General features: G+C 40.6%; 1 protein-coding gene across 4 annotated transcripts in view; it reads left to right on the plus strand.

Annotated features, from left to right (window-relative positions):
- Positions 1-24,441, plus strand: part of Crlf3 (cytokine receptor like factor 3) — a 58,612-nt gene that overhangs the window by 21,821 nt on the left and 12,350 nt on the right. For all 4 annotated transcript variants that reach the window (XM_087191503.1, XM_087191502.1, XM_004870687.4 and 1 more), the window contains 5 exons: positions 9,898-10,105; positions 13,685-13,772; positions 14,616-14,793; positions 15,895-16,117; positions 16,737-16,869. In XM_087191503.1, coding sequence (XP_087047629.1) covers positions 9,898-10,105; positions 13,685-13,772; positions 14,616-14,793; positions 15,895-16,117; positions 16,737-16,869 — 830 coding nt within the window. The remainder of the gene's footprint in view (positions 1-9,897; positions 10,106-13,684; positions 13,773-14,615; positions 14,794-15,894; positions 16,118-16,736; positions 16,870-24,441) is intronic.

Below are 24,441 nucleotides of genomic sequence, written 5' to 3' on the forward strand. Positions count from 1 at the left end.
AGTTTGAGCCTAGCCTAGGCAACTTAGTGACTTAGTGAGACCCTGTCCCAAAGTAAAAAAGGACTGGGGATATAGCTCAGGGTGAAGGGCTTGGGTTAAATTGCCAGTCCTGGGAGGGAAATAAAGCCCTCATAAAATTTGTCTCATGTTAAGAAATCATGTGTATGAAAGTCTAGAAGGGTGAAAATTGAAAATCATTTTAAGTTATTCTGTCAAAAACAACTAACAAGCAGCAGTTTTGCCTCTGTGGTTAAGTTTAGGCCCTCCCCTGTGTTTTCAGAGAAAAGGAAGTTCTGTGTAGGAATGCAAGGGTTGTCTCGTCTGTCTTACTGTTAAATAAGCTAAGGGCTAGAGAGAGGTTTGTTGCATTCAGGAAATCAGATAATGTTTACAGCCAGTATGTCCTCATGTTGAAATCATTAAGGGTACAGTAATTGTCTATAGCTCTCTGGAATCCTTGGTGCTAAGATGTAAATACCAAAGAAATTAACTCCCACTCTTTAAATATTTATTTGTTCATTCACTCAGTAAATACTTATTGGGCATCAGAGGTACTTCTAGGTACAATATACTGTGGAAACAGGGCGCTGCTTTCCAGTGTTTTCTCTTCACCTTGTCTGGTAATTAGGTTATCACCCCTAAAAATAAAAACAAAGGGCCGGGGATTTAGCTCAGTGGTTTCGCTGCCAGCTGCACAAGCACAAGGACCTGAGTTCGATCCCCACTACCAAAAACAAAAATAAAAATAAGAAAAATACAAGTTCTTGGATATTTATTTTTAGATTTTACTTCCAGTGTGTTTTCATTACTTGCCCTATTTCTACGGCATTGGCTTTTCTGCTGGTTGTAAGTAGAAATGGTAGGTCAAATGCATGTCAAGTGTCCACTCTAGGATGCCAGTCTGGGGCTTGGTCCTTAGGCTTTGCAGACCCAGAATCTCTATCTTTCTATATTACTGAAGGAAAATTAGCTTGAAGTACTAGAGATGCCTACAGTGAGAAATGCCAATATTTTGGTCTGTGTCTAGTTAAGAGTTCATTCTATTACATGAATGTAGTGTTCCTTTTAGTAGTATGATTCTGTGTCTCTCTGGACAGTGACAAAAGGGAGTCTCTGCTCACTCAGAGTAAATGGTCAGATCATGGTAAGTAAGTGAGATACTGTTTGGTGTGAGGGCCCTCCCAATTCTGGCCAGTGCTACCCCTTAGATCAGTGATGGTGAACCTTGTAGAGCTTACGGTGATACAAACAGCCCTCTGTACCACATGTGCTGTAGGTTCACCCCCATTACCTTAGATTCTTGAGACTACAAGTGTCTCTGTGAGCAGCAGGGCATCACCTGGAGCTTGTGCAGAATGCACACAGTCTCAGGCTCCACCCCAGACCCACTGGGATCAGAACCTGTACTTGAGCAAGACAAGTGTGATATGTATGTACGTTAAAGATTGAGGCACACTGCCATTGTCCTTCCATCAGCTCTTTACTTACTTCTGTGGTTTAGACCAGTGATGGTTAATCTTTTAGAGCATTCAGTGATAACAAATAGCCCACTGTGGCATGAGTGCCATAGGTTCACCACCACTGGTTTAGACTAATACAGTCAGCTGGGTGTGGTGGCACATGCCTTAATTCCAGCACTCAGCAGGCCAAGGCAGAACTCATTGGTGTGAGTTCGAAGCCAGCCTGAGCTACTTAGTGAGACCCTGTTAAAAACAGAAATGAGGGCCAGGGATTTAGCTCAGTGGTTTCGCCGCCTGCTGTGCAAGCGCAAGGACCTGAGTTCAACCCTCGGTACCAAAAAAGAAAGAAAAACAAAAATGAGGGGCTGGAGATTTAGCTCAGTGGTTCTACTGCCTGTCTCGCAAGCACAAGGACCTGAGTTCAATCCCCAGTACCAAAAAAACCAAAAAAACAAAAATGAAAATAACAACAAAACCTGAAACCCAAAAACTTAACAGTGTGTCTTCATAAATTGCTGTGATTTATCCTCAAGATTAAAATGTTTGAAATATTATACATTTGTTTGTTAGATAGTAATGCAAAGACGTACAGATGAATAACTGATCATCTCAAATCAGTGTTTGTTGTTAATATCTGTAATGTGGCCATTTGGTTTCCCATAATATTTTGTTTTCTTTTTTTCCTTTTCTTCTGTGTGTGTGTGTTTGTGTGTGTGTGTGCGTGTGTGTGTGTGTGTGTGTGAGAGAGAGAGAGAGAGAGAGAGAGAGAGAGAGAGAGGACAGGATTTCAAAACATAACATACTAAAATCTGGGACATATATAGAACTCAGTGAAGGAAAAAAAGTTATTTCAGAAAACCAAGACAGGAAGTCTTAGTAGCTTAGCAAAGAAAAGAAAACTGTTATTGCTCCTTTTATCTCTCACTTCCCCTTCTGTTACCCATTTTCAAAACAGTACAAAAATCTGTTTGAAGGTAATTTGTTGCAGTAGAAGCACTTAAAATCTGCCTGTTATAGTATCCTAAGAAAAGGTTAACCAAGAACAAATTAAATAACTTTAAAATAGTTTATAATTCTACCACTTTTAGACACCTGTTGTATCCTTTTTTTTTTTTTTTTTTCGGTTCTAGGGATCGAACTTGGAACCTTGCACTTGCAAGGCAGGCAGCAGCACCACTGAGCTATATCCCCAGCCCTGTGCTGTATCTTTCTATGCATATTATTTTGCAAACTTGAAAGAAATATTTGCAACTTTGTATCTAATTTTTTTCTTCTAGTTAGCTTTATAAGTATTTCTCAAGAATATTTTCAAGGGCTCAGGTTGTAGCTCAGTGGCAGAATGCTTGCTGAGCACTCTGGTTCTGATCACCACTATAGGGGAAAAAATTAGAATATTGCATAATTTTTAATGCAGAGGTGAATAGAGTCTATCTCCTAGAGACTTAGGAAGCATTTGGTGGTGATAGGCTGAAAGATACTGACTTCCAAAATACTGGAAGCAAAACTTGGCAAGCAAGTTTGCACACAATACTAAGTAATTGCAATCAAGAAGTGAAGGGATGAGCTGCAGATATCTTTGTGTGCAAAAGATGTGTATCTACATATAATTACATTGGTTTTTCAGTTTCTTTTTACAAATTGTCTTTAAATATGACACTCTGAAAGCCGCGTGTTGAGTCCAAAACTCAATTGAAATATAGAAGGAGATCAAGAATTGAAACAAGGGCAGGGATTTAGCTCAGTGTTTCCAGTGCCTGCCTCATAAGTGCAAGGTCCTGAGTTTGATCCCTGGTACAAAAAAAAAACAACAAAGAATTGAAACAAGCATTCTGAATCAGTAGTTAAACTGTTAGTTAAAAAGTGTGTGCCCTGAGAAGGTGGTGCATGCCTATAATCCCAGCTGTTTAGGACACTGAGGCAGAAAGATCACAAATACAAAGCCAGCCTGCAGTTTAGCGAGAGTCTGTCTCAAAAATAAGCGTTAGGGATATACCCAGCACTCCCTAGGTTCATTCTCCACTACCAGCTCCCTCAGTGTGTGAATGTCATTGAGGTATATTTTTGTGTGCAGATACTTTTTCAATGTAGATTATAATGCTTATATAATTTTAATAGACAAGAACTATTCTTATTACCAGAAGCCTGGTAAACATGATTAATTTCTCATCTAAAAAGCTAAACAAATGTAGGGCAACCTTTTATTATTGAGGGCTGTCAGTGAATCACTAATATTTGCAGTATTTGTGCCTGTTATTCATGAAATCTAGTGAAATTTGGCTTTCTTGATCTTCAGTTTCTTATCTGTAAAATGAAGATAAAGCTAGTGTGTGTTTTACCTGACCAGCACAAGAATTAAAGAAGCATATTTAAAATGCTTAGCACAATGCCTACGACATAGGACATTTTTAATTAATATTAGCCATAATAATAAACCACTAGATATTATTGTTTTTCAAGATGGCATCTACTTCTCCAACTGCCAACTTATTCTTTAAATGTCTCCCACTCTCTTTCCCAGTAGAATGCCCTTTCTGAGTTCTGATGGCAGTTTGTGGCTGTCCCACTTATGTAAGAATTTGATACATTTCATGCACGCAGCTATCTTTCTTAATAAAATGAGCTTCTGAGGTCAGGACTGTGCCTTATTTATCTTTATAGCCCCAATTCCTGGCATATACTGGACTCCGTAAGCATTGAACGAGTGCCTTTATAAATGTGGGTGCAATTTTGCAGACCTCCTTTTTAGATTGTCTGTCGTCTTGATTACACACACCCTATTCATTAATGCAATTAATCAAGAATTATGTTTTATCATTTGGTTTGATTATCTCACTGCATAATAAACTGTGCCAAAGCCTGATACCTTAAAACTGTTTTATTTGCTTACAGTTCTGGAGGTGTCTGGGCTGATTAGGCGGTTCTCCTGGTTTTGGTTGACACACTCTTGTGGTTGCGTTCAGATGGCAGCTGAGGCTGGAGTGTTCAAGACAGACAGAACGTTCACTTACGTGTTTGGAGCCTTAGTGTTAGCAGGACTCAGTTGCTAACGGAGGATCTCCCTCTCTTTTTACTTCTCTGTCCCCTTCCTTTTCTCTTCTCTTCTCTTCTATCTCCTTTTCTCCCTCTTTCTTTTCTCCTTCTTTTTTTCCCCCTTTTTCTCCACTTCCAGTTATCTCTGCTAAGATAGCCATACTACTTTCATGGTGGCTCAGGGCCTCCAAAAGCACAAAAGCAGAAGTTGCAAGCGGTCCTAAGACTGAGGCCTGAACCTGGCCTGCCATTTTCACTGTACTGCTATGTACATGTGACTGCTGCTGGTCAGTCCCAGCTCAGATTCTATGGGAGTGAACTAGGGAGCCTACCAAAGCATACTATATAGTAATTTTTCTCTTTGTAATCTTTCAAGTAAGCTGTTTTGTTCTTCGGTACTGGGGATTGAACCTAGGGCCTTCACACTAAGCTACATTCTGATCTGAATCACACCTCCTCCCTTATTTCCCTTATTTAAAAATTTTTAACCAAAATTCTTTCTTTCTTTTCTTTTTTTTTTTTTTTGGTAACGGGGATCGAACTTGGGACATTGCACTTTCAAGGCAGGTGGTGGAACCACTAGGCTAAGTCCCTGGCCCCTTTATTTAAAATTTTTGAGACAGGGTCTTGGTAAGTTGCCCAGCCTGGGCTCAAATTTGCCATTGTCCTTTTTCAGCTGCTCAGAGTTAACCACTCCCCATCTGGGAGCTGAACTTGAGGCCTCACATGTGCTAAGCAGTCACTCTACTACAGCACTGTATCCCCAGCCCAGAAGTGTCTTAAATCAGGTTCTACCTAGGTTTTATGACTTTTTAGTACTACATTCTAAAGGAGAACATGTCAGTCATATTGGTTTGGTGGTTTGTAAAATAAATATTCCCGAGGCTTTTGAGTGGCTTATATTGATAGGTGGCATTTTGTGAGTTCATCATCCTGTTAAAACTTTATTTTTTGTTTTTGTTTTTTTTTTGGTACCAAGGATTGAACTCAGGTCCTTGCGCTTGCGCAGCAGGTGGCAAAACCACTGAGCTAAATCCCTGGCCCTGAAAGATTTTTTTTTTTTTTTTTTTTGTACCGGGGATCGAACTTGGGTCCTTGTGCTTACAAGGCAGGCGGCAGAACCACTGAGCTAAATCCCTGGCCCTAAAACTTTAAAAACATTTACTTTGGGGCTGATTCAGCTGCAGTGGAAACTTTGTTAAGTAAGTTTTAATTGTTACAATAGAAGTTTTAGTGGAAAATGAGATCAGAATATGATGACTCGATGTAAAAATGTATATTACAGTTTCCTTTTTGAGTCCTTGACTTGTTTCTGTTTTGTATTCTTTTTAAGTCTACTTTGTTACAAACTACCAGAGTTGAAAAAAAGAACAAAAACAAACTACCAGAGTTTTTGCTGTAGATGACAAGGTAGCATTTGGGGGTGATGGTTAGTAACCTCACAAAGCTTTATGCAGGGGCAAGAAATACATAGCGGAAGTGTCTTCAGCCAACACGGTACATAATTTACAAGATTTCCTAGGAACTCTTTAAAATGGGATATCTAGAGCTGGGCGTGGTGGTGCATGCCTGTAGTCCCAGCACTTGGGAGGCTGAGGTGGGAGGATCCCTGCAAGTTTGAGGCCAGCCTGGGCTACATAGTTTAGGGGCAGCCTGAACTACAAAGGGAAACCCTGCTTCAAAAAACAAAAACAAAAAACACCCCCCAAAATAAAAATAGGATCTCTAAGTAGCAAACCAACAGTGTGATCAGAAGATCATGGTTCTTGAAGTCAGACTGTTTTGGGCAGTGTGAAGCCTTGGGTAAAATTACTTCTTGGAACTGCATTCTTTAACCCTAAACAATGCAGCCTCCTTTCTAGGAGTTGTGAAAATTTAGTGAGGTGATGAATTGGACCATTGATACCAAATAAAAAATGAGGAAATTCACTCCAGAGTAAAGTCTTCTTTTTAAAATCAGTTTCATAAAGCCAAGCAAATGAACTTGATTAGTTACCTGGTTGTGTTAAAGGTGATTGAACTTTAAAATTATGAATTATTTCTGGGAGGAGAAACTGATCCCAAGGTAGTATCAAGTTTGAAATGGGAATGGTGGGATTCTGTGAACAAAAGGAACAAAATTGATAAATGAGAGCGCAGGAGATGGGTTTGGGAATGAATTCTCCCCTTCATAGCCCTTTGCTGTTTTGTGTTTACTTCCTTTTTTTTTCTCTCTGAGGTTCTGAAACAAAAACAAAACATAGTGATTCTGTATAACTCTGAAGGAGCTTTTGAATTATTTCTAAAGAGGAAATCGACTTTACCTAACCAGTGCACTTCCTGTGTGTGCCATATCCATTAAGGAGCTCCACAGGACCCTGGTGCTGTAGTGTTCAGCTGCAAAATTTCCTCTTGGTATTGGGGATTTGAAGTGTATTTACACTGCTCTGACATGTCTTCATTTATTGTTCTTCAAGGCCATTTTTTTTTTTTTGGTACCGGGGATCAAACTCAGGTCCAAAACCACTGAGCTAAATCCCTGGCCTCGTTTATTGTTCTGAGTGGTGTGTACAGATCACCTGGCATCTTAATAAATATAAAGGTTTTGATTTAGTAGTTCTGGATAGAGCTTGAGTTTTTGTTTTTCTTACAATATCCCAGTGTATATCAAAATCATAAAGCATTCTGTTTCTTTTACACACACACACACACACACACACACACACACACACATACTGGGGATTGAACTCAGGACATTGTGCTTACCAGGCAGGTGAGGCACCACTGAGCTACATCCCCAGCTCTTCTTTTACATTTTTTGTTTGTTTGTTTTGGTTTTGGTTTGGTTTTTTAAGATAGAATCTTGCTGTACAGACTGGTACTCACTACATAGTCCAGGTTGGCCTCAAACTCATAGCAATCCTCCTGCCTCAGCCTGTCACATGCTAGGATTGCAGGCATGTACCACCACGCCCGCTGTTCATATTTTTTGTTTTTTTGAGACAAGGTCTCACTATGTTGTCCAGGCTGGTTTTGAACTCACTGTGTAGCCTATGATGGCCTTGCAGTCCTGCTGTTTCCCAAGTCCTGGGATCACAGGCTAACTTTCCATGGTTCTTTTATTGTATTGTATTGTATTTTTTTGTTGTTTTTTTTTTTTGCAGTACCAGGGATCAAACTTGGGTCCTTGTGTTTGCAGAGCAGGCATCAGAACCACTGAGCTAAATCTTCGGCCCTCCATGGTTCTTTTAAAAAGTTACTGCAAGGGCCGGGGATTTGGCTCAGCGGCACTGCACCTGCCTCGAAAGCGCAAGGTCCTGAGTTTGATCCCCAGTACCAAAAAAAAACCAAACAGTAAATTAAAAAAAAAAAGTTATTGCAAACACACGTGCTTACTTTCATTTGTCAACATTATTTTCCAGGTGCTGTGTATAATGGGGCCTGATTCTCAAGGATCCCAGGGTTAAGTCAGAAATGTACCAAATCAAGTACATTCTGGGTTAATGGCCTTTTAAAAAAAAACGGATTTATTTCATACATATTCTCTAGTAACCACAGAGATTAGTTAGCAATGAAATTAGGATTTCTTCTTTTCTTTATGATTTAAGGAATTCTTTTACTTACTACACAAATATCTTTTCTTCTTTTTTTTTTTTTTTAATCTTTTTTTTTAATCGTTTCTTCTTTTTGAGGCAGGGTCTCACTATGTAGTTCAGGATGGCCTTGCACTCACAATGTAGCCCAGGCGGACCTCAAACTCACAGCAATCTTCCAGCCTCAGCCTTCTGAGTGCTGGGATTATAGGCATGCACCATCAGGTCCAGCAATGTATTCTTTCTTGGTATACTTTTCTTATATTTCAAATTCTCTTGCTAAGAGAAAGCAAAAGGATTAGAGTAGTAAGCCCAATGTGTTTATATGAAACTAATATATTAATATTTACAAAGCAATTACTGTACAATACTTTTTTTTCAGCACTAGGGATCAAACCCCAAGCCTTGCAAACTAGACAGATGCTTTACCACTTGAGCCACATCCCCAGCCATGTGTCTAATTTAGTTTGAGTGTCCCAGCTATGGATTATCTGTAAGAAAGTGAATTTTGTGTTGTTTGAATTATGTTTTTAAAAAATACATGTTTGTGTAGACAACCTGTTTTAAAATGTTTATGTTATGTACCAATTTTTTCTGTCACATCTTTTAGATCAAGAGTTCTTAATTTTGGCTCTGTGGATTTAGGGCTGTTTTTCTTTTTTGTACTGGAGATCGAACTCAGGACCTTGCACTTTCAAGGCAGGTGCAGTGCCACTGAGCTAAATCCCCAGCCCTAGGGCAGTGTTTTTTAGGGTGTAAGTTACAGAATCACTGGTGTGCTTGTGAAGAATGAGAACCCCATCCACACATTCCTCGAGCCCCTTCTCTAAGCTTCTGATTCAGTAGGTTTTGGATGGAACCTTGACGTCTGATGGATGACAGGCAGTTTACATGATTCTTCTGCAAAGAAGGTGTCATAATTACTGCCTCAGGCAAGCCATAGTTTGGATCAGAGGGAATTTGTGAACTTTTGGAATTAAATAAGTTTTTAGGGTGTAGATTATTCATTTTTTTAGGGGGAGAGTATGATCCTGTCATGAGTTCACAAAGCGCACCATGACCCGATGAAGATTAAGTTACTCCTGGGCCAGGGATTTAGCTCAGTGGCACCACACCTGCCTCAGAAGGGCAAGGTCTTGATTTTGATCCCCGGTACAAAAAAAAAAAAAAAAAAAAAAAATTAAGCTACTCTACCAGTTCTGCCTCTGAGTCTTTTTTGGATTATATATAAATTCTTAGTGTTCTTTTACCATAACAAGGGCATTTTATCCACAAGACTTTTTTTTGTTTGTTTTGTTTTTTCTTTTTGGTGGTGCTGGGGATTGAACCAGGGACTTTGTATTTGCTACTAGGTGAACAGCTGTCCCTCTTTTTTTCTGATCATAGAGATTGAACTCAGGACCTTTGCACTGAGATACAGCCCTAGTCTTCTTAATTTTTTATTTTGGGTCTCACTAATTCATTAAGTTGCCCAGGCTGAGCTTAAACTTGGGATCCTCCTGCCCCAGGCTCCCAGAATGCCCAGCTGTATTATATACTGTTCCTTTGCTTCTTTGCAGTAAAATGAATTTTAATCCCCAGTATTTAATTTTTTGTACTAAAACATGCTATTGCCAAGAACTACACTGTGCAAATAATAATTTCTAACAATTATTTATTGAGAATAACAGTGTCATTTTTTTTTTTTTGTACCGGGGATTGAACTCAGGACCTTGTGCTTTCGAGGCAGGTGGCAGCACCACTGAGCTAAATCTCCGGCCATAGATAGTTCTGAATGATACCTGTGATTTAATCTTTTCCAGAGATTCTGATTTTGAACTTTTATTTCTTTTCAGATTAAAGAGAGTGCATCACGAACAAGGGATGTCCTCAAACAGCATTTTAGTGATTTAAAGGAGACCCTTGGGAAGCTCCTGGATGAGCGCCTGGTGACTCTTTTGCAAGAGGTGGACACCATTGAGCAGGAGACCATTAAACCACTAGATGACTGCCAGAAGCTCATAGAGCACGGAGTGAACACTGCAGAGGACTTAGTCCAAGAAGGTGGGAGCCTAGGGAGCCTGTTAAATGCTTATCTTTCAGATTGACATTTGGCTGATTTCTCTGGCTATCAGCAGGCTTCTTGCTATCTCTGAGATACTTGGGATGTTCCTTCCTTTAGACAGTTTGTAATATAGGATGGCAGTTGTACTGTGAGGTGTCTCAAGGTAAGTGTAATTGAAATATTAGAATCATTTACAAAATAAGGAGCAAATGATTTGTCTCAAATGCTTCTATTATAATGGCTTCTAATTCATTGTTAACACAATTTTCAGATCATTGTGAGATTGTTCAAATATTTTTCAATATTCATGGTTCTGTTGTCCCTGTTAAAAAATATGATTAAAGTTTAATTGCTGTATTCCTGTCTTTAGCCAACTTTTTGAGTGGTTATTCATGTCCAGGAGAAAGTAAGCTGAGTGGTAGAATGCTTGTTTAGCATGTGTGAGGCCCTGGGTTCAATCTCATTTCTCAGGAAAAAAAAAAGGTAAAGTAATAGTTGTTTTTTGGGGTTCACAGTCCACTGAGGGGTCTGTACATACCTTATGATATATCTCAGATTTACTGAAACACAGAGGAAGAAGTTGCTTAGTCTTTTTGGGAAAAGTATAGGGAAGCTTTCTATAGGAGCAGTTCCACAAAGGCTTGAAGAAATTCATCAAACAGACAAGGAAAAAAAAGGGAGGTAACTGATTTCTAAGCAGAAGTACCATCAGGAGTGGAGTGCAGTGTCATATTGAAGGATCCGCTGAAGTATTTTAAGCAGTAGAGGTATATGATTGGTTTACATTGTATCAAAATGGCCCTGCCAACAGTTTGGAGACTAAATTAGAAGTTATAAATTCACCTGGGTGTCGTACCGCACACCTACAATTCCAGCACTCAGGAGGCTGAGGGAGGAGGATCACCTGTGAGTTCCAGGCAGGCCTAGGCAGCATAATGAGTTTAAGACCAGCCTGAACTACAAAAGCAAGACTCTGTCTTTAAAACAAAACGAAATAAAACAGAACAACAGCAATAACAAAGAAGCAAACCAAAAAATAAATTGTAAGTTCTGGAGGCAAAAGAGATTGATTAAAAGTTGTGGAAGTGAGCCAGGTAGGAAATGGTAAAGACAGTGGCAAGTGAAAATGAGACATGGGGGCCAGGCCTTTAGCTCAGTGGTTTCGCCGTCTGCTGCGCAAGCCGAAGGACCTGAGTTCAATCCCTGGTACCAAAAAAAAAAGAAAGAAAGAAAGAAAGAAAATGAGACACGGGTGGTTTTAAGAGATTTTTTGGAGATAGATTTTGGGAGGGGTTGTTATTTTGTGAGACGGTCTCCCTGTGTAGTTCAGGCTGTCCTTGAACTCAACTCTGTACCCCATGCTGGCCTCAAATTTACAGTGATCCTCCTGACTCAGCCTCCTGAGAACTGGGAATATACGCTTGCACTGCTATGTCCAGATCTGGAAGTAGAATTATTGATGAATTTACTGATCAGTGATTCGGTTTTGTTGTTGTTGTTTTGTTTTGGTACTGGGGATCAAAGTCGGGACCTTGCACTTGCAAGGCAGGCTCTGTGCCACTGAGCTAAATCCCCAGCCCTTGTTTTTTGAGATAGGGTCTCACTATGTAGTTCAGACTGGCCTTGAACTCACTATACAGCCCAGGCTGGCCTCAAACTGATTCAGTCCTCCTGCCTCAGCCTCCCAAGTGCTGAGATTACAGGCCAGTACTACCACACCCACCTGTTTTTGTTTTGTTTTGACTTTAGTTGATCAGTGATTCTTTTTTTATTTTTAGAATGTTATGCTGCTGTTAATCTACATCTAATTACAATTTATCTTCACTGGGAAGGGTTTTTTTTGTTTTTCCCACTGACCATAACTGCCTTTGAAAAAAGTTTTTGGCAGGACACAGAATGTCTTTCCCTGGAGCTTTGCATTTGGAAACAAACCCAGAAGCAGGTCAGCACAGGCCAGGAGTTCACACCTATTACTCACAGGACTGAGAAGTGTTTTTATTTTAGAAAATAAATCATTTGAGGCACATCCATGTTTGTTATAGCATTTGATTATTAAATATTTTTCATACTTCAGAAATTTTTAAAATCTCAAACTCTTTTCCTCCCAAGAGATAAAAATTTATTTATGGCATTTGAGGCAGTCTTCAATATGTTTCTGTTTTTCTGTAGGTGAAGACAGTCATATGGTCTCAAAAATTTGAGTAGCTCCAGGGTGCATTCTGAAGGCAGTGTCCTTAAGCGCTGTGGAGGATGTAGAAGTTGGCCTTATTCATACTATCTGTGTAGCATTTACTTTTTATTCTGTTGTGTAATTTCTGATCTAATGCATGATGTTCTTTTAGGAAAATCTGACTGCATCACTTGGCTTTTTTGTTTTTTTATATTGTGAATTGAACCCAGGTCCTTCACATTGAGCTACCTCCCCATTCCTTTGTCTTTTAGTTTTGTTTTGGTTTTTAGATAGGATCTCGTCGTATGAATTCTAATTGTGTGCCACCACACCTGGGATCATTTGATTTTAAAAGACCATATGCCTTCCTGGGCATGATGGCACATGTGTGTATCCCAGCTATTCAGGAGGCTGAGACAGGAAGATGGTTTGTTCAAGGCCAAACTGGGCATTATTGAGACCTCGTCTCAAAATAAGGACTTGGCAAGACCCTATCTCAGAAATAAAAAGTAAGGCAAACATGGTGATACATGCCTGTAATCCCAGGACTTGGGAGACTGAGGCCGGAGGATAGGAGGATTGCTTTGAATTTGAGGCCAGCCTGGGCTACATAGTAAGTTCAAGGTCAGCCCAAACCACATAGTGAGACTCTGTCTCAAAAAAAAAAAATGACTGGGAATGTAGCTGTGTGAAGACCCTGGGTTCAATCTTTAGTACTGTAAGACAGAAAGGTTTAAAAACTAAAATAATGAAATAAGATAAAGTAAAATAAAATAAAATAAAAAGGGCTAGGACTGGTCCTGGTGGTGCAGCCGCCTGGCTTGAAAGAGCAAGGTCCAAGGGGCTGGGGATTTAGCTCAGTGGTTCCAGCGTCTGCCTTGCAAGCACAAGGTCCCAAGTTCGATCCCGGTACTAAAAAAAAAAAAAGAAAAGAAAAAAAAGAGCAAGGTCCTGAGTTCAATCCCTGGTACCAAAAAAAAAAAAAAGAGGAGCTGGGACTATAGTCAATATGAAGGCCCTGGGCTAAGTCTCCAGTACCATAAAACAAAAAAAGACCCCATACGCTCTAGCTCCTGTCTCTGTAATATTCTGTTCCTGTTCAAACTGATAAAGATTCTGTAGGACAAGTCCCTTGCCTTTTGCTTTGTGTGGAGTTGGTTGACCAGATTTTCTTGTCTAGAGCAGCATCTTCAGCTCTGGCACAATGTTGCACTATGTCTACCTTCTCTATTTGGGCTTTCCATAGTCACTTCTGAAATAGTTTCTACTTTTATCTTGGAATTTAACTGTGGCATCATGTAGATATTGTTTGGAAGAAAACTGGAGACCGACATGGACACAAGTCATGTTGCTTACTTTTCTGATGTGGCCCTTTTTCACTGTACTAGTTCTCTTGCTTTTGCTGTAGGTGAGATTGCCATTCTTGGAGGTATAGAGGAACAGAATGAGAAACTGTGGAGCTTTACCAAAAAGGCCTCACACATTCAGTTGGACAGGTAAAAGAGTTTATGATTTTTGGGCTTAACCATTTAGACTATGTCTTCTCTTTTCCCCCTATAAAAGATTCTGATTAAAGTAGATAGATAGTGTATTTTTCAAAGTTTGACTGCCCATTATCACTACTATTAGCATAAAATAAATGTGATTATAATTTTTGACCTAGTATTACTGCAGATACTTTTCAATTCTAATATATAAGACAGTTGTTAAAATTTTTTAAATTCTGGGACTCTGTTTCAGCAGCACATATGCTAAAATTGGAATGATAAGCCCAGCATAGTGTCACATGCCTGTAATCCCAGCACTTGGGAGGCTGAGGCAGGAAGATTGCTATGAGTTCAAGACCAGCCTGAATTACATAGCAAGACCCAGTCTCAAAACAAACAAACAAACATGTAAAATAAAATTTGAATGATACATAAATTAACATGGCCTTTGTACAAGAGAAGAACTTGAATATATCGTTGAAATTGAGTCATATTTCAGTAAACTAGATCTTTTGGTATTAACCTGACAGTTGTAATTCTTCCAGATTTCTGTCTTGCTTATATTTATTTGTGAAGCGGATCTTTATGGAATATAAAGATTAAAACCTCTCGCATTAAAACCTTCCACGTGGGCTGGGGATTTAGCTCAGTGGTTCCACCACCTGCCTCAAAAGTTCAAGGTCCTGAGTTTGATCCCCGGTACCAAAAAAAAAAACAACAACCCTTCCACAGCTGTGAGAATTATTTACTGGAGACCTCAGGATCCTTCCAGCATTTTAAGTGATCTAACTATTTCTTGTATTTTTAACTCTGTTAATGAAATCTCATAAACACTGAGCTTTGTTTCCTCAGTTTACCGGAAGTACCTTTGCTGGTTGATGTGCCTTGCTTATCTGCTCAGTTGGATGATTCCATTCTGAACATAGTGAAAGACCACATTTTTAAGCATGGGACTGTAGCATCCCGTCCACCAGTACAGATAGAAGAGCTGATAGAGAAGCCTGGGGGCATCATCGTGCGATGGTGTAAGGTATGTAGTTTGGAATTGCAGAAGTGGCTGTGACTGTGGATTTGAGATTTTGAATGCTTTCTTGTCTTCCCAAGCAAAAATCTTTTTTGCTTTACAATGAGAATAAAGTCATAGGGAACCTGAACAGAAGTTGCTCTTCTAGTTTGAAACAAACATTTATGTATGTATGTATGTATGTATGAACTGGGGATCAAACCTAGGGTCTTTCCACTGAGCTATATCCCCAGCCCTTTTTTCTTTTTTCTTTTGAGACAGGGTCTTGCTAAATTGCCCAGGCTGGAATTGAACTTGTGGTCCTCCCGCCTCATTCTGCCAGAATGATGGGCACTATCATGCCCAAATGAAATTCAGTTTTGAAGTATTTTTTTAGTTTAGTTTTGTTTTCCTTTGTGTATGTATATGTTTTTGGGGATTGAACCTAGGTAGGTTCCTACCTAGGTAAGTGCACTATCACTGAGTCAAATCCCCAGCCCTTGGCCCTTTATACTTGTTTTTTTTGTTTATTTTTTTTGGTGCTGGGGATCAACTCAGAACCTTGCAAGTCCGGGAGAGGTGCCACTGAGCTAAATCCCTGGTCCCACTTTATACTTCTTAGTCTGTTTTATTCTTAATTTTTCTTTATTTTTCTACTGGGTGGCTTTTACCCTATCAAATTTTAGGAGTCTTTTATATATTCCAGGTATTAATTCTTAGTTATACGAATGCTGTATAGTAGTGGGATACTTATTCTTAAATTTCAGATATTTTATCTTTGACATTCTTGTTCAGAAAAGTATGCCATTTCTTCAAAGGAAACAATTCTTTTTTTAATGTCAGACTGGAAAGTATCGAGCACATGGTCTAATAAAGAAAAGAAAGGAGGGCCAGTGATTTAGCTCAGTAGTGCCTTTAGCTCCCTGCCTTGCAAGTGCAAGGTCCTGAGTTTGATTCCCTGGTACCAAAAAAAAAAAAAAAGAAAAGAGAGGAAATTGTCACAGCCACAGTGTATTTACTTATACCTTCCCAGAATGGGTCCTGTTCAGCACATGTTTCTGTGTGGCTGGTCCAGAATGTCCCCATTCATTTTCTGATGTTTACCTAATGTAATACTTTTCTCCTTAGGTGGACGATGACTTTACAGCCCAAGATTACAGGCTTCAGTTCCGTAAATGCACTTCACATCATTTTGAAGACGTATACGTAGGATCTGAAACTGAATTCATAGTACTGCACATAGACCCCAATGTTGATTATCAGTTCAGAGTCTGCGCTCGAGGAGACGGCCGACAGGAGTGGAGTCCTTGGAGCATCCCCCAAATAGGTCATTCCACATTGGTGCCTCATGGTATGCCGTTACCTTCTCACTCCTGGAGCCTAACTGTGTGTTGGAATTTGCTTATATTCTGTGCAGGTGGATGTGCACTAATACCCTTTTTCCTAAGGATGAATCCTGAATTGATGATAACGTGAAATTTGTGTGTATGACTGAGGACTGAACCTTGGGCCTCACACATGCTAAGCATTCACTCTATCACTGAGCTATACCTCCTACCCCTATTCGTTAGTTCTTTTTTTTTTTTTGGTACTGGAGATCGAACTTGGGTCCTTGTGCTTACCAGGCAGGCGGTGGAACCACTGAGCTAAATCCCCGGCCCAATATATTCATTAGTTCTTAATCATGTTAGAGTAAGTTCAGACAGGTAAGCTTGAACCATAATTTTATTAGATAGGAAGTAGCACACATTTGATTTTCCATGCCAAAATTGCACAGAAATATTCTAAAATCTTTTTTGTAATTTGTGGAATTAACCATGATATCCCATTATTGAATTTTTTATTTTATTAAACTTAGCCATGACCTTTATGAATAGTCACTTCTGCTTCTAAGTTCTGATTAATGTATCTGTATTCAAGTTATCCCTGTAGAGATTCTAATAATTTTCAATATCTTTGCTTTTAAAAAGAGTGGACAACTGGCTTTGAGGGGTACAGTTTGAGCAGTCGAAGAAACATAGCACTTCGGAATGATTCTGAATCCTCAGGTGTTCTCTACTCCAGAGCTCCGACCTATTTCTGTGGACAGACATTAACATTCAGGCAAGTAGATACTAAAATATCTGTCACTCTTTAGACGGTGTAGTGAAGTGCACAGAGTATATCTGAGGTTTGAATTGAAAATATCCTTTCGCCGCCTGCTGTGCAAGCGCAAGGACCCAAGTTCAATCCCCAGTTCCAAAAACAAAACAAAACAAACAAACAAAAAACAAAAAGAAAATATCCTGAGTGGGGCCAGGGATTTAGCTCAGTGGTTTCGCTGCCTGCTGCGCAAGCTCAAAGACTCAAGTTCGATCCCTGGTACCAAAAAAAAGAAAATATCCTGAGTGTATTCCATCATTTAGAGCTAGTGTTACTTGGGGAGTTTTCCTTATATCTCTCTGTTTCATTTTTCTCATCTGGATTCATAAAGTTACTAAGAAGATTAACTGAGATAGTGTATAAAAAAATTCTTGGTACTTCATATGTTCTCATTTCTTTTCCTCCTAGTAAATAAAGGTAGAGAGAATACCTCATAGCTCAGCATAGTGGTGCCCACCTATAATCTTAGCTACTTGCGAGGCTAACAGGAGAATGGAGAGTTTCATGCCACCCTGGGCAACTGTAGTAAAATTAAAACTTTAAAAAAGGGTTCAAAACCTAGTACCATAACAAACAAATAAACAACCCTTATAAAAGTCCATCTTGAAAATACAGAGGTCATGGGCCGGGAATTTAGCTCAGTGGTTTCGCCACCTGCTGCGCAAGCACAAGGACCCAAGTTTGATTCCCAGTACCAAAAAAAAAAAATACAGAAGCCATGAACTTTGTTCCTTTGTCAGTCATGTCTCTAACAGAAACAACATATCAGTGTACATATACCTGTATATACATTTCTTTAAAATAAAACTGAAAGTTAGCTTCTCCTACTACCAGTTAATTCCCTGTTTCTTAACCCATTTCTTCCTATACTGGAAAAATTTCCCTTATTATCTGAGATGTATGTTCTATAGGAATATTTCTTTTTTTTTGGTACTGGGGATTGAACTCAAGTCCTTGTGCTTTTGAGGCAAGCGGCAGAACCACTGAGCTAAATCCCTGGCCCTATAGGTATATTTCTTTTCTTTTCCTTTTTTTTTTTTTTGGTACCGGGGATTAAACTCGGGTCCTTGCACTTGTGCAGCAGGCGGCAAATATAGGTATATTTCTTAACTAGCTCTTCCAGGAAACCAAAACCCAATTATTTAGGGGGTTTTTTTTTTGGCTGTATTGAGGATGGTACCCAGAATCTTGTGCATGTTAGGCAAGCTCTCCACCACTGAGCTATAGCCCCAATGCTTGTAATGTTTTAATTTTAAGACAAAGTCTTGCTATGTTGCCCAGGCTGGGCTTGAACTTGCAAGCCTTTTCATCCTGCCTCAGCTTCCCGAGTAGCTGGGGTTATAGGTAGACATCATTGCACCTGAAGCCCCATTTTGATTCAAAACAGTAAATGGTGCCTGATTTTCACTGTACTCATCTCAGTGTAGCAAACTGTCCTCTAAGTTTTCTTGTTTTTTTGGTACCAGGGATCGAACTTGGGTCCTTGTGCTTGCACAGCAGGCAGTGAAACCACTGAGCTAAATCCCCGGCCCTGTCCTCTAAGTTTTTAAGTCTTGAGGTGATGGAATTTTACTGTGAGTGCTTGTCTCAAGTTCTTCCTATTCTCAGTCTCTTCTATAAAACATGGAGAATATATGATGGTTTTATCTGAGCCAGTGTTGTTTACCTCCACACAAACCATTTAAGCTGTCAGCAATTGTCAGAATACACTAATTCATGCTCTGTCTTACTTTTGACTCTTCCTCTCATCTCTTCAGAAGAAAGAAGGGTTTAATAACCAGAAAAACACCAACAGAAAAAAAAATAAGTCTGTTTTAGTCAACTTCCATTTCTATAATAAATACTTGTGATGATTGACTTCCCAAGAGAAAAGTTTATTCTGGCTCACAGTTTTGGAGGTTCAGTCCATAGCTGTTTGGCCCTGATGCTTCAAGGCCTGTGGTAAGGCACCACATCATGGCAGCAGGTGCAGCAGACTGGAACTGCTCACCTCAAGACAGGCAATAAGAGGAAGCAGAAGGGTGTGGGCTTCCACTTTCCCCCTCCAGGGCCTGCTCTGTGACCAAGTCTCCTAATGTTTCTGCCACTTCCCCATAGTACCAGACTGGGGACCAAGACTTGAATACATGGACCTTGGGGGACACACTGGAAGCAGAATCTAAGACCTAGAAATCTGAGACCTTTTTAATTCCCCAAGTAGTCATGAGTTTTCTTTAATCATACCCCTTCTCTGAGTCTGTCCCTTGTTTACATAAATGTGTGAAAGTACTTCTGTGCAATGACAGAGCTCCTTGACCTGATAGATTCAGACCAGATAATAACAGTAATTACTGTTACTATTGATAGCAGGTAGTATTCTAAGCACTTCATTTTACCGGTACTACTTTCTTTTTTTTTTTGCAGTACCAGGGATTGAACTCAGGACCTTGCACTTTGAAGCCAGATGCAGTGCCACTGAGCTAAATCCCTGGCTCATAACTAGTTCGATTCTTACAGTAGCCCAGTGAAATAGATGTAGCTCTCCATTTAAGAAGTTTGGAAACTGAGGCAGAGAGAAGTTATATTACTTACCCATAGTTAGTAAATAGTCTCATAGTTAGTAAATACCAAAGCTAGGATTTAAATCCTTACTGTCTGACTTCAGAGTTTATCCTTGTAACCACTGGTCAAGACAGTGAATCTCATTCTAGCTTGTGTTGAAATTTACAGTTTCTGTTACTGCATTCTTAGCTCTATCATTTCTGTTGTTATTGTTTTGTTTGGTTTGGTTTTAGCTTTTTGAGACAAGAGTTTCGTTATTTGTTCAGGCTGGCCTTGAAATTACTATGTAGCCCTGGCTGGCCTCAAAGTCATGTCGATCTTCCTGTCTCAGCCTCCCAAGTGCTAGGATTACAGGTGTGCACCACGATGCCTGGCTTTTTTCTTTTTCTTTTTCTTTTTTTTTTAAGAGCTGGGAATTAAACCGAGGGTCTTCTGTATGCTATACACTCTGTCGATTATTGAACTACCGAACCCTTCTTTTCCTTTTTGTATGACTTTTTTTGGTGGTGTTTGGGTGCCAGGGATTGAACCTCAGAGTAATTTACCACTGAGCTATATGTCTGTCCTTTTTAATTTATTTTTTAAATTTTTAATCTTAATATTTATTTATTTATTTAGGTACCGGGGGATTGAACTCGGGACCTTGTGCTTGCAAGGCAGGCGGTGGCACCACTGAGCTAAATCCCCAGCCCTTTTATTTATTTATTTTGAGACAGGGTCTTGCTCTGTAGTTCACGCTGTCCTTAAGCTCACTATGTCAGCCAGGCTGGGCTCAGCCTCCTGAGTGCTGGGATTACAGGTGTGTGCCACCATGCCCAGCCTCCCCATCCCTTTTTAAAATTTTACTTTTTTTTTTTTAAAGCAAGATCTCACTATGTAGGTCAGGCTGGTCTTAAACTTACTATGTGTCCCAGGATGGCCTCTACTCATGGCAGTCCTTTGCCTCTGCCTCCCAAGTGCTGGGATTACAGGTGTGTGCCATCATGCCCAGCCTCCCCTTCTGTTTTTAAAATTTTACTCTGAGACATGGTCTTACTAAGTTGGCATGGTGGGCTTGTGATCCTCTGCCTCAGCTTCCAGAGTAGCTAGGATTACATGTGCCATTGTGCTGAGCTTTGCATAACCTTTTATTCCCTGGTGACATTGACCTCTTCCACTTGATCCTGAGATTCTCCAGGTGATCAAATCCTCCCTCTGTAGACATAGGGAAATGTCTGACAGATTGTATACTTAGGTTTGTTTGTAAATCATTCAGTAAGTATTTATTAAGGGATTGGAAACTATAGTGATTGATTTAATTCCACTGCTTATCATCCTGAATAAACTGTTTATCCATCCACTCCCAAAGATGTGTGCCTAGGCCCCGCTTGGCAAGGTGATTACCTGAAACTCCTTGGTTAAACTCACTACTAGCCAAACTTTGCATTTTTGTCATTTTTTTCTTTGAATATGGAATGAAAGTGTTTCTGTCCTTCTTTAAGGAATTTCAGGCATTAGCAATGAATTCAGAAGATGTGGATGGCTACTGAAAGAAAGATAAACTGTTCAGGTTTTTTTGGAGGGTACTCAAGGGCCCAGGACTCAGCAGGGTGACTGCTTGTTATTTAGCTGGTCTGTCCCTGAAGGTTCTGGGAGGCTTAGAGCTGCCGCAGCCAGAGACACTTGTGCTGCCAGCTGGGTCTTTATAGTCCCCGGAGCCCACTGTCCCCTGATGTCTGGTCTGCTGGCAACCTGTTCTTTCCAGGCCTCTGCTTGACTTCCTGCCTCAGTGATCCTCTTTCCTTGCCTCCAACACTTCTGATCATGTTTTCTTTTTAGCTATATTTTGCTTTCTCCTCTCTGTAACCCTCCTTTCTTCCTTTCTTTCCTCTCCTTCCCCCCCCCATCATCATTCCCTCTGCTTCTAACCTCCTTTCTTTGTCCTCCCCCCTTCCCTTCCCCTTCCCCTCCTCGCTCCTCCCCTCCTCTTCTCTCCTTTTCTCTTCCCTCTGTCCCTTGTCCTTTCTCTCCCTTCTCCCCTCTCCCCTGTCCTCTCTCTCCACTCTCTCCTCTGTCCTCTGTCTTCTCTCCTGTCTGCTCTCTCCTCTGTTCTCTTTGCTCTCTCCTCTCTCTTGCCTCTCCTCCCTCCTGTCTCCTTTTCCCCCCTCTCCCCACTCCCTTTCCATCCCCTGACTTCTCTTCTTTCTCCCTCTGGTATTGGAGATTGAACCCAGACTCTTTGCACTCAGCCACATCTCTAGCTGTTTTTAATGTTTAGACTGTATCTCACTGAGACCTTAACTTGTCCATGCTGGGCTCCATCTTGCCACCCTTTTGCCTCAGCCTCCCGAGTGTTGGGATAACAGGGATGCATCACCATACTGACTTCTGTTACCTGTTTCTGAAAAACAGCTTCTTTTCCTTTTGGTGCTGAAAGCCTTCATTAGTCCAGATAGCCTGGGAGATAGGCTATTACTGTGTTTCTGTAATAGATGAAGAAATAGAAGCATTGAGTAAGCAACTTGTCTAGATTCAAATCCTGGCAGTCTAGCTCCAAAACTGTGATCTTGACATTGTGTTACCTGGTCCTCGAAGGTAATATGAGTTGGTACATCAAGGGAGGAATAAGCCATTCTTCCTCTCCTCCTCTTCCTCCTTCCTCTTCTTCTTCTTTTTCCTTTTCCTCTTTGTCCTCTTCCTCTTCCTTTCCTTCATCTTGATCTTTATCTCCTTTTTTTTCTGCTGCTTAGGACTGAACCCTGGGCCTCACATGTTAGACAAGCACTCTAAGGCAAGCTATCTTCCATTTACCTATTGCTGTGTAACAAACTAGAGAGAACAACTATTACAGTCATTTGGGGGTTTTTTTGTTTGTTTTGTTTTGTTTGTACCGGAGATCGAACTCGGGTCCTTGCATTTGCACAGCAGGCGGAAAAACCACTGAGCCAAATCCCCGGCCCTACTACAGTCATTTGTTTTGCTCAAGAAGCAGCAAGTTGGGCAGCGCATGGTGAAGACAGCTCCTATCTGTTTCACATGGTGGTGGATGGGGTGGTTTGTCTAGGGCTGATGGGTTTACTTCCAAGACACTCACTCGCTTGGCTGGCAGGTTGTTTTTGGTTCAGATTCCTCTCCAGGGGCTGCTGGGGCTCTCACACAGCATGGTGGCTGGGTGCCAATGATGAGCATTCCAAGAGAGAACAAGAGGAAGCTGCCAATGTCTTACAGCCTAAGTCTGGAGATGGACACAGTGTGACCTCTACCCTGTTCTGTTGTGTAACAAGTTCTAGAGCCCAGATCCCCAGCAAGAGACATAAACCCCTCCTCTTGATGGAAAGAGTGTCACAGAACTTGGACACTGTGTCTCAGAACTGCCCCCGTTGATTGGAATATTTAAATTCGGTTTAGTGCTTGTGTTTGGTTAAGCATTAATATTACACTGTTTCTGAGTGAATTTAAGGTCAAGGAGATCTTTCTTTTTCTGGGCAGGACTGGTCTCTGCCATCACTAGGTGTGTCTTCAATACTGTTTGCTATTTATATTTAAGAACCTTTAGTCTAGGAGTCAGGGTGTAGCTCGGTGTTAAGAGTACATGGTTAGCATGTACAAGGCTCTGAGTTCATTCCCCAGTGCCAAACCAAACAAAACAAAATCTCCAATCTAATTTAGTAGTTCCTGGAAAATCCCAATGGGACATAGTCTCTACTAGGATTAAGAAATGGATTTGTTTTTAACTCGGATCTTTGCAATTTGTTCATTCCTCCATGTAGATTAATTGAGAGACAGTGCACAGTCCCAGGGAGGATATAGCTTTGCTGTGGTTTTGTTTTTTGGCAAGGTGATCCCCTCCAGAGTGTGTGCTCTAATGATAGACTTGGGGCACGTCAGACAGAAGAGTTTTCTCCGAGGGCTCTTCATTGTAGCCTCAGGCCAGGTAAGCCAGGTAGTGGCTTCTAGGGCAGTGATGGTGAACCTGTTAGAGCTTTCAGTGGTACACGTGTGCTATGGGTTCCACATCACTGCTCCAGAGCTTTAGGGTTCTATACTCTGGCTTTTTGTTTGTAGAAAGAAAGTTATGTGAAGTCATGAAGGCATTTCTGCTTTGGGGTATCCACATGTAGTGACTGTTCTTCCAGATAACTGAATTCATAGGCTATCTGAAAATTTACTTTACTAAATTGTAAGGACAGACCGCCCCCAACAACAACTCTCTCTTTCTGTGTCTGTGCTTGTGTCTGTGTGCCATGCATACGCGTTTGTACTGGGATCAAACCCAGGATTCTTGTACGCGAGGCAAGTGCTCTAGTGCTGAGCTTTTATAATTTTATTGAGACAAGGTCTTGCTACTTTGCCCAGGCTGACCTCAAACTTGGAATTCTCCTACTTCAGCATCCCAAATAGCTAGGATTGCATGTGTGTGCTACCACACCCGGCTTAAATGCATTTTTTTTTGGTTTTGGTTTTGGTTTTTTGAGATAGGGCTTTGCTATGCAGTCTTAGCTGACCTCAAACTTGATATGTAGCCTAGCCTTGTATGTAGCCTAGGATGGCTTTGAATGTAAGATCTTCCTGCCTCAGACTCCAGAAGGCTGGAATTACAGGTGTGTGCCACCATGCCCAACCTCTAAATGCATTTTTGTTGTTTGTTTCACTTTGTGTTTTGAGATAGAGTTTCACTGTGTAGTTCAGACTGGCCTTGAACTCACTGCATAGCCCAGACTGGCCTCAAACTCACAGTGATCTTCCTACCTCAGTATCCGGAGTGCTGATACTACAGATATGCACCACCACATCAAGCTCTAAATACATTTTTTTTTTTTGGTACCAGGGATTGAACTCCGGACCTTGGCGCTTGTGAGGCAGGTGCCCGAACCACTGAGCTAAATCCCTGGCCCTCTAAATACATTTTTGACTTACAGAATTTTCTGTTTATAATGGTTTTGTCTTATCATTCTCTAAAAATGTCTTTTGAACAGGAGTTTTTAGTGTTTTGATGCTGGGAATTGAACCCAG

The sequence above is a fragment of the Heterocephalus glaber genome, unplaced genomic scaffold, assembly GCF_053883595.1.
Source record: "Heterocephalus glaber isolate CG9 unplaced genomic scaffold, H.glaber_assembly_v1.0 deba00001564, whole genome shotgun sequence".
In the NCBI taxonomy this organism is placed as follows: Eukaryota; Metazoa; Chordata; class Mammalia; order Rodentia; family Bathyergidae; genus Heterocephalus; species Heterocephalus glaber.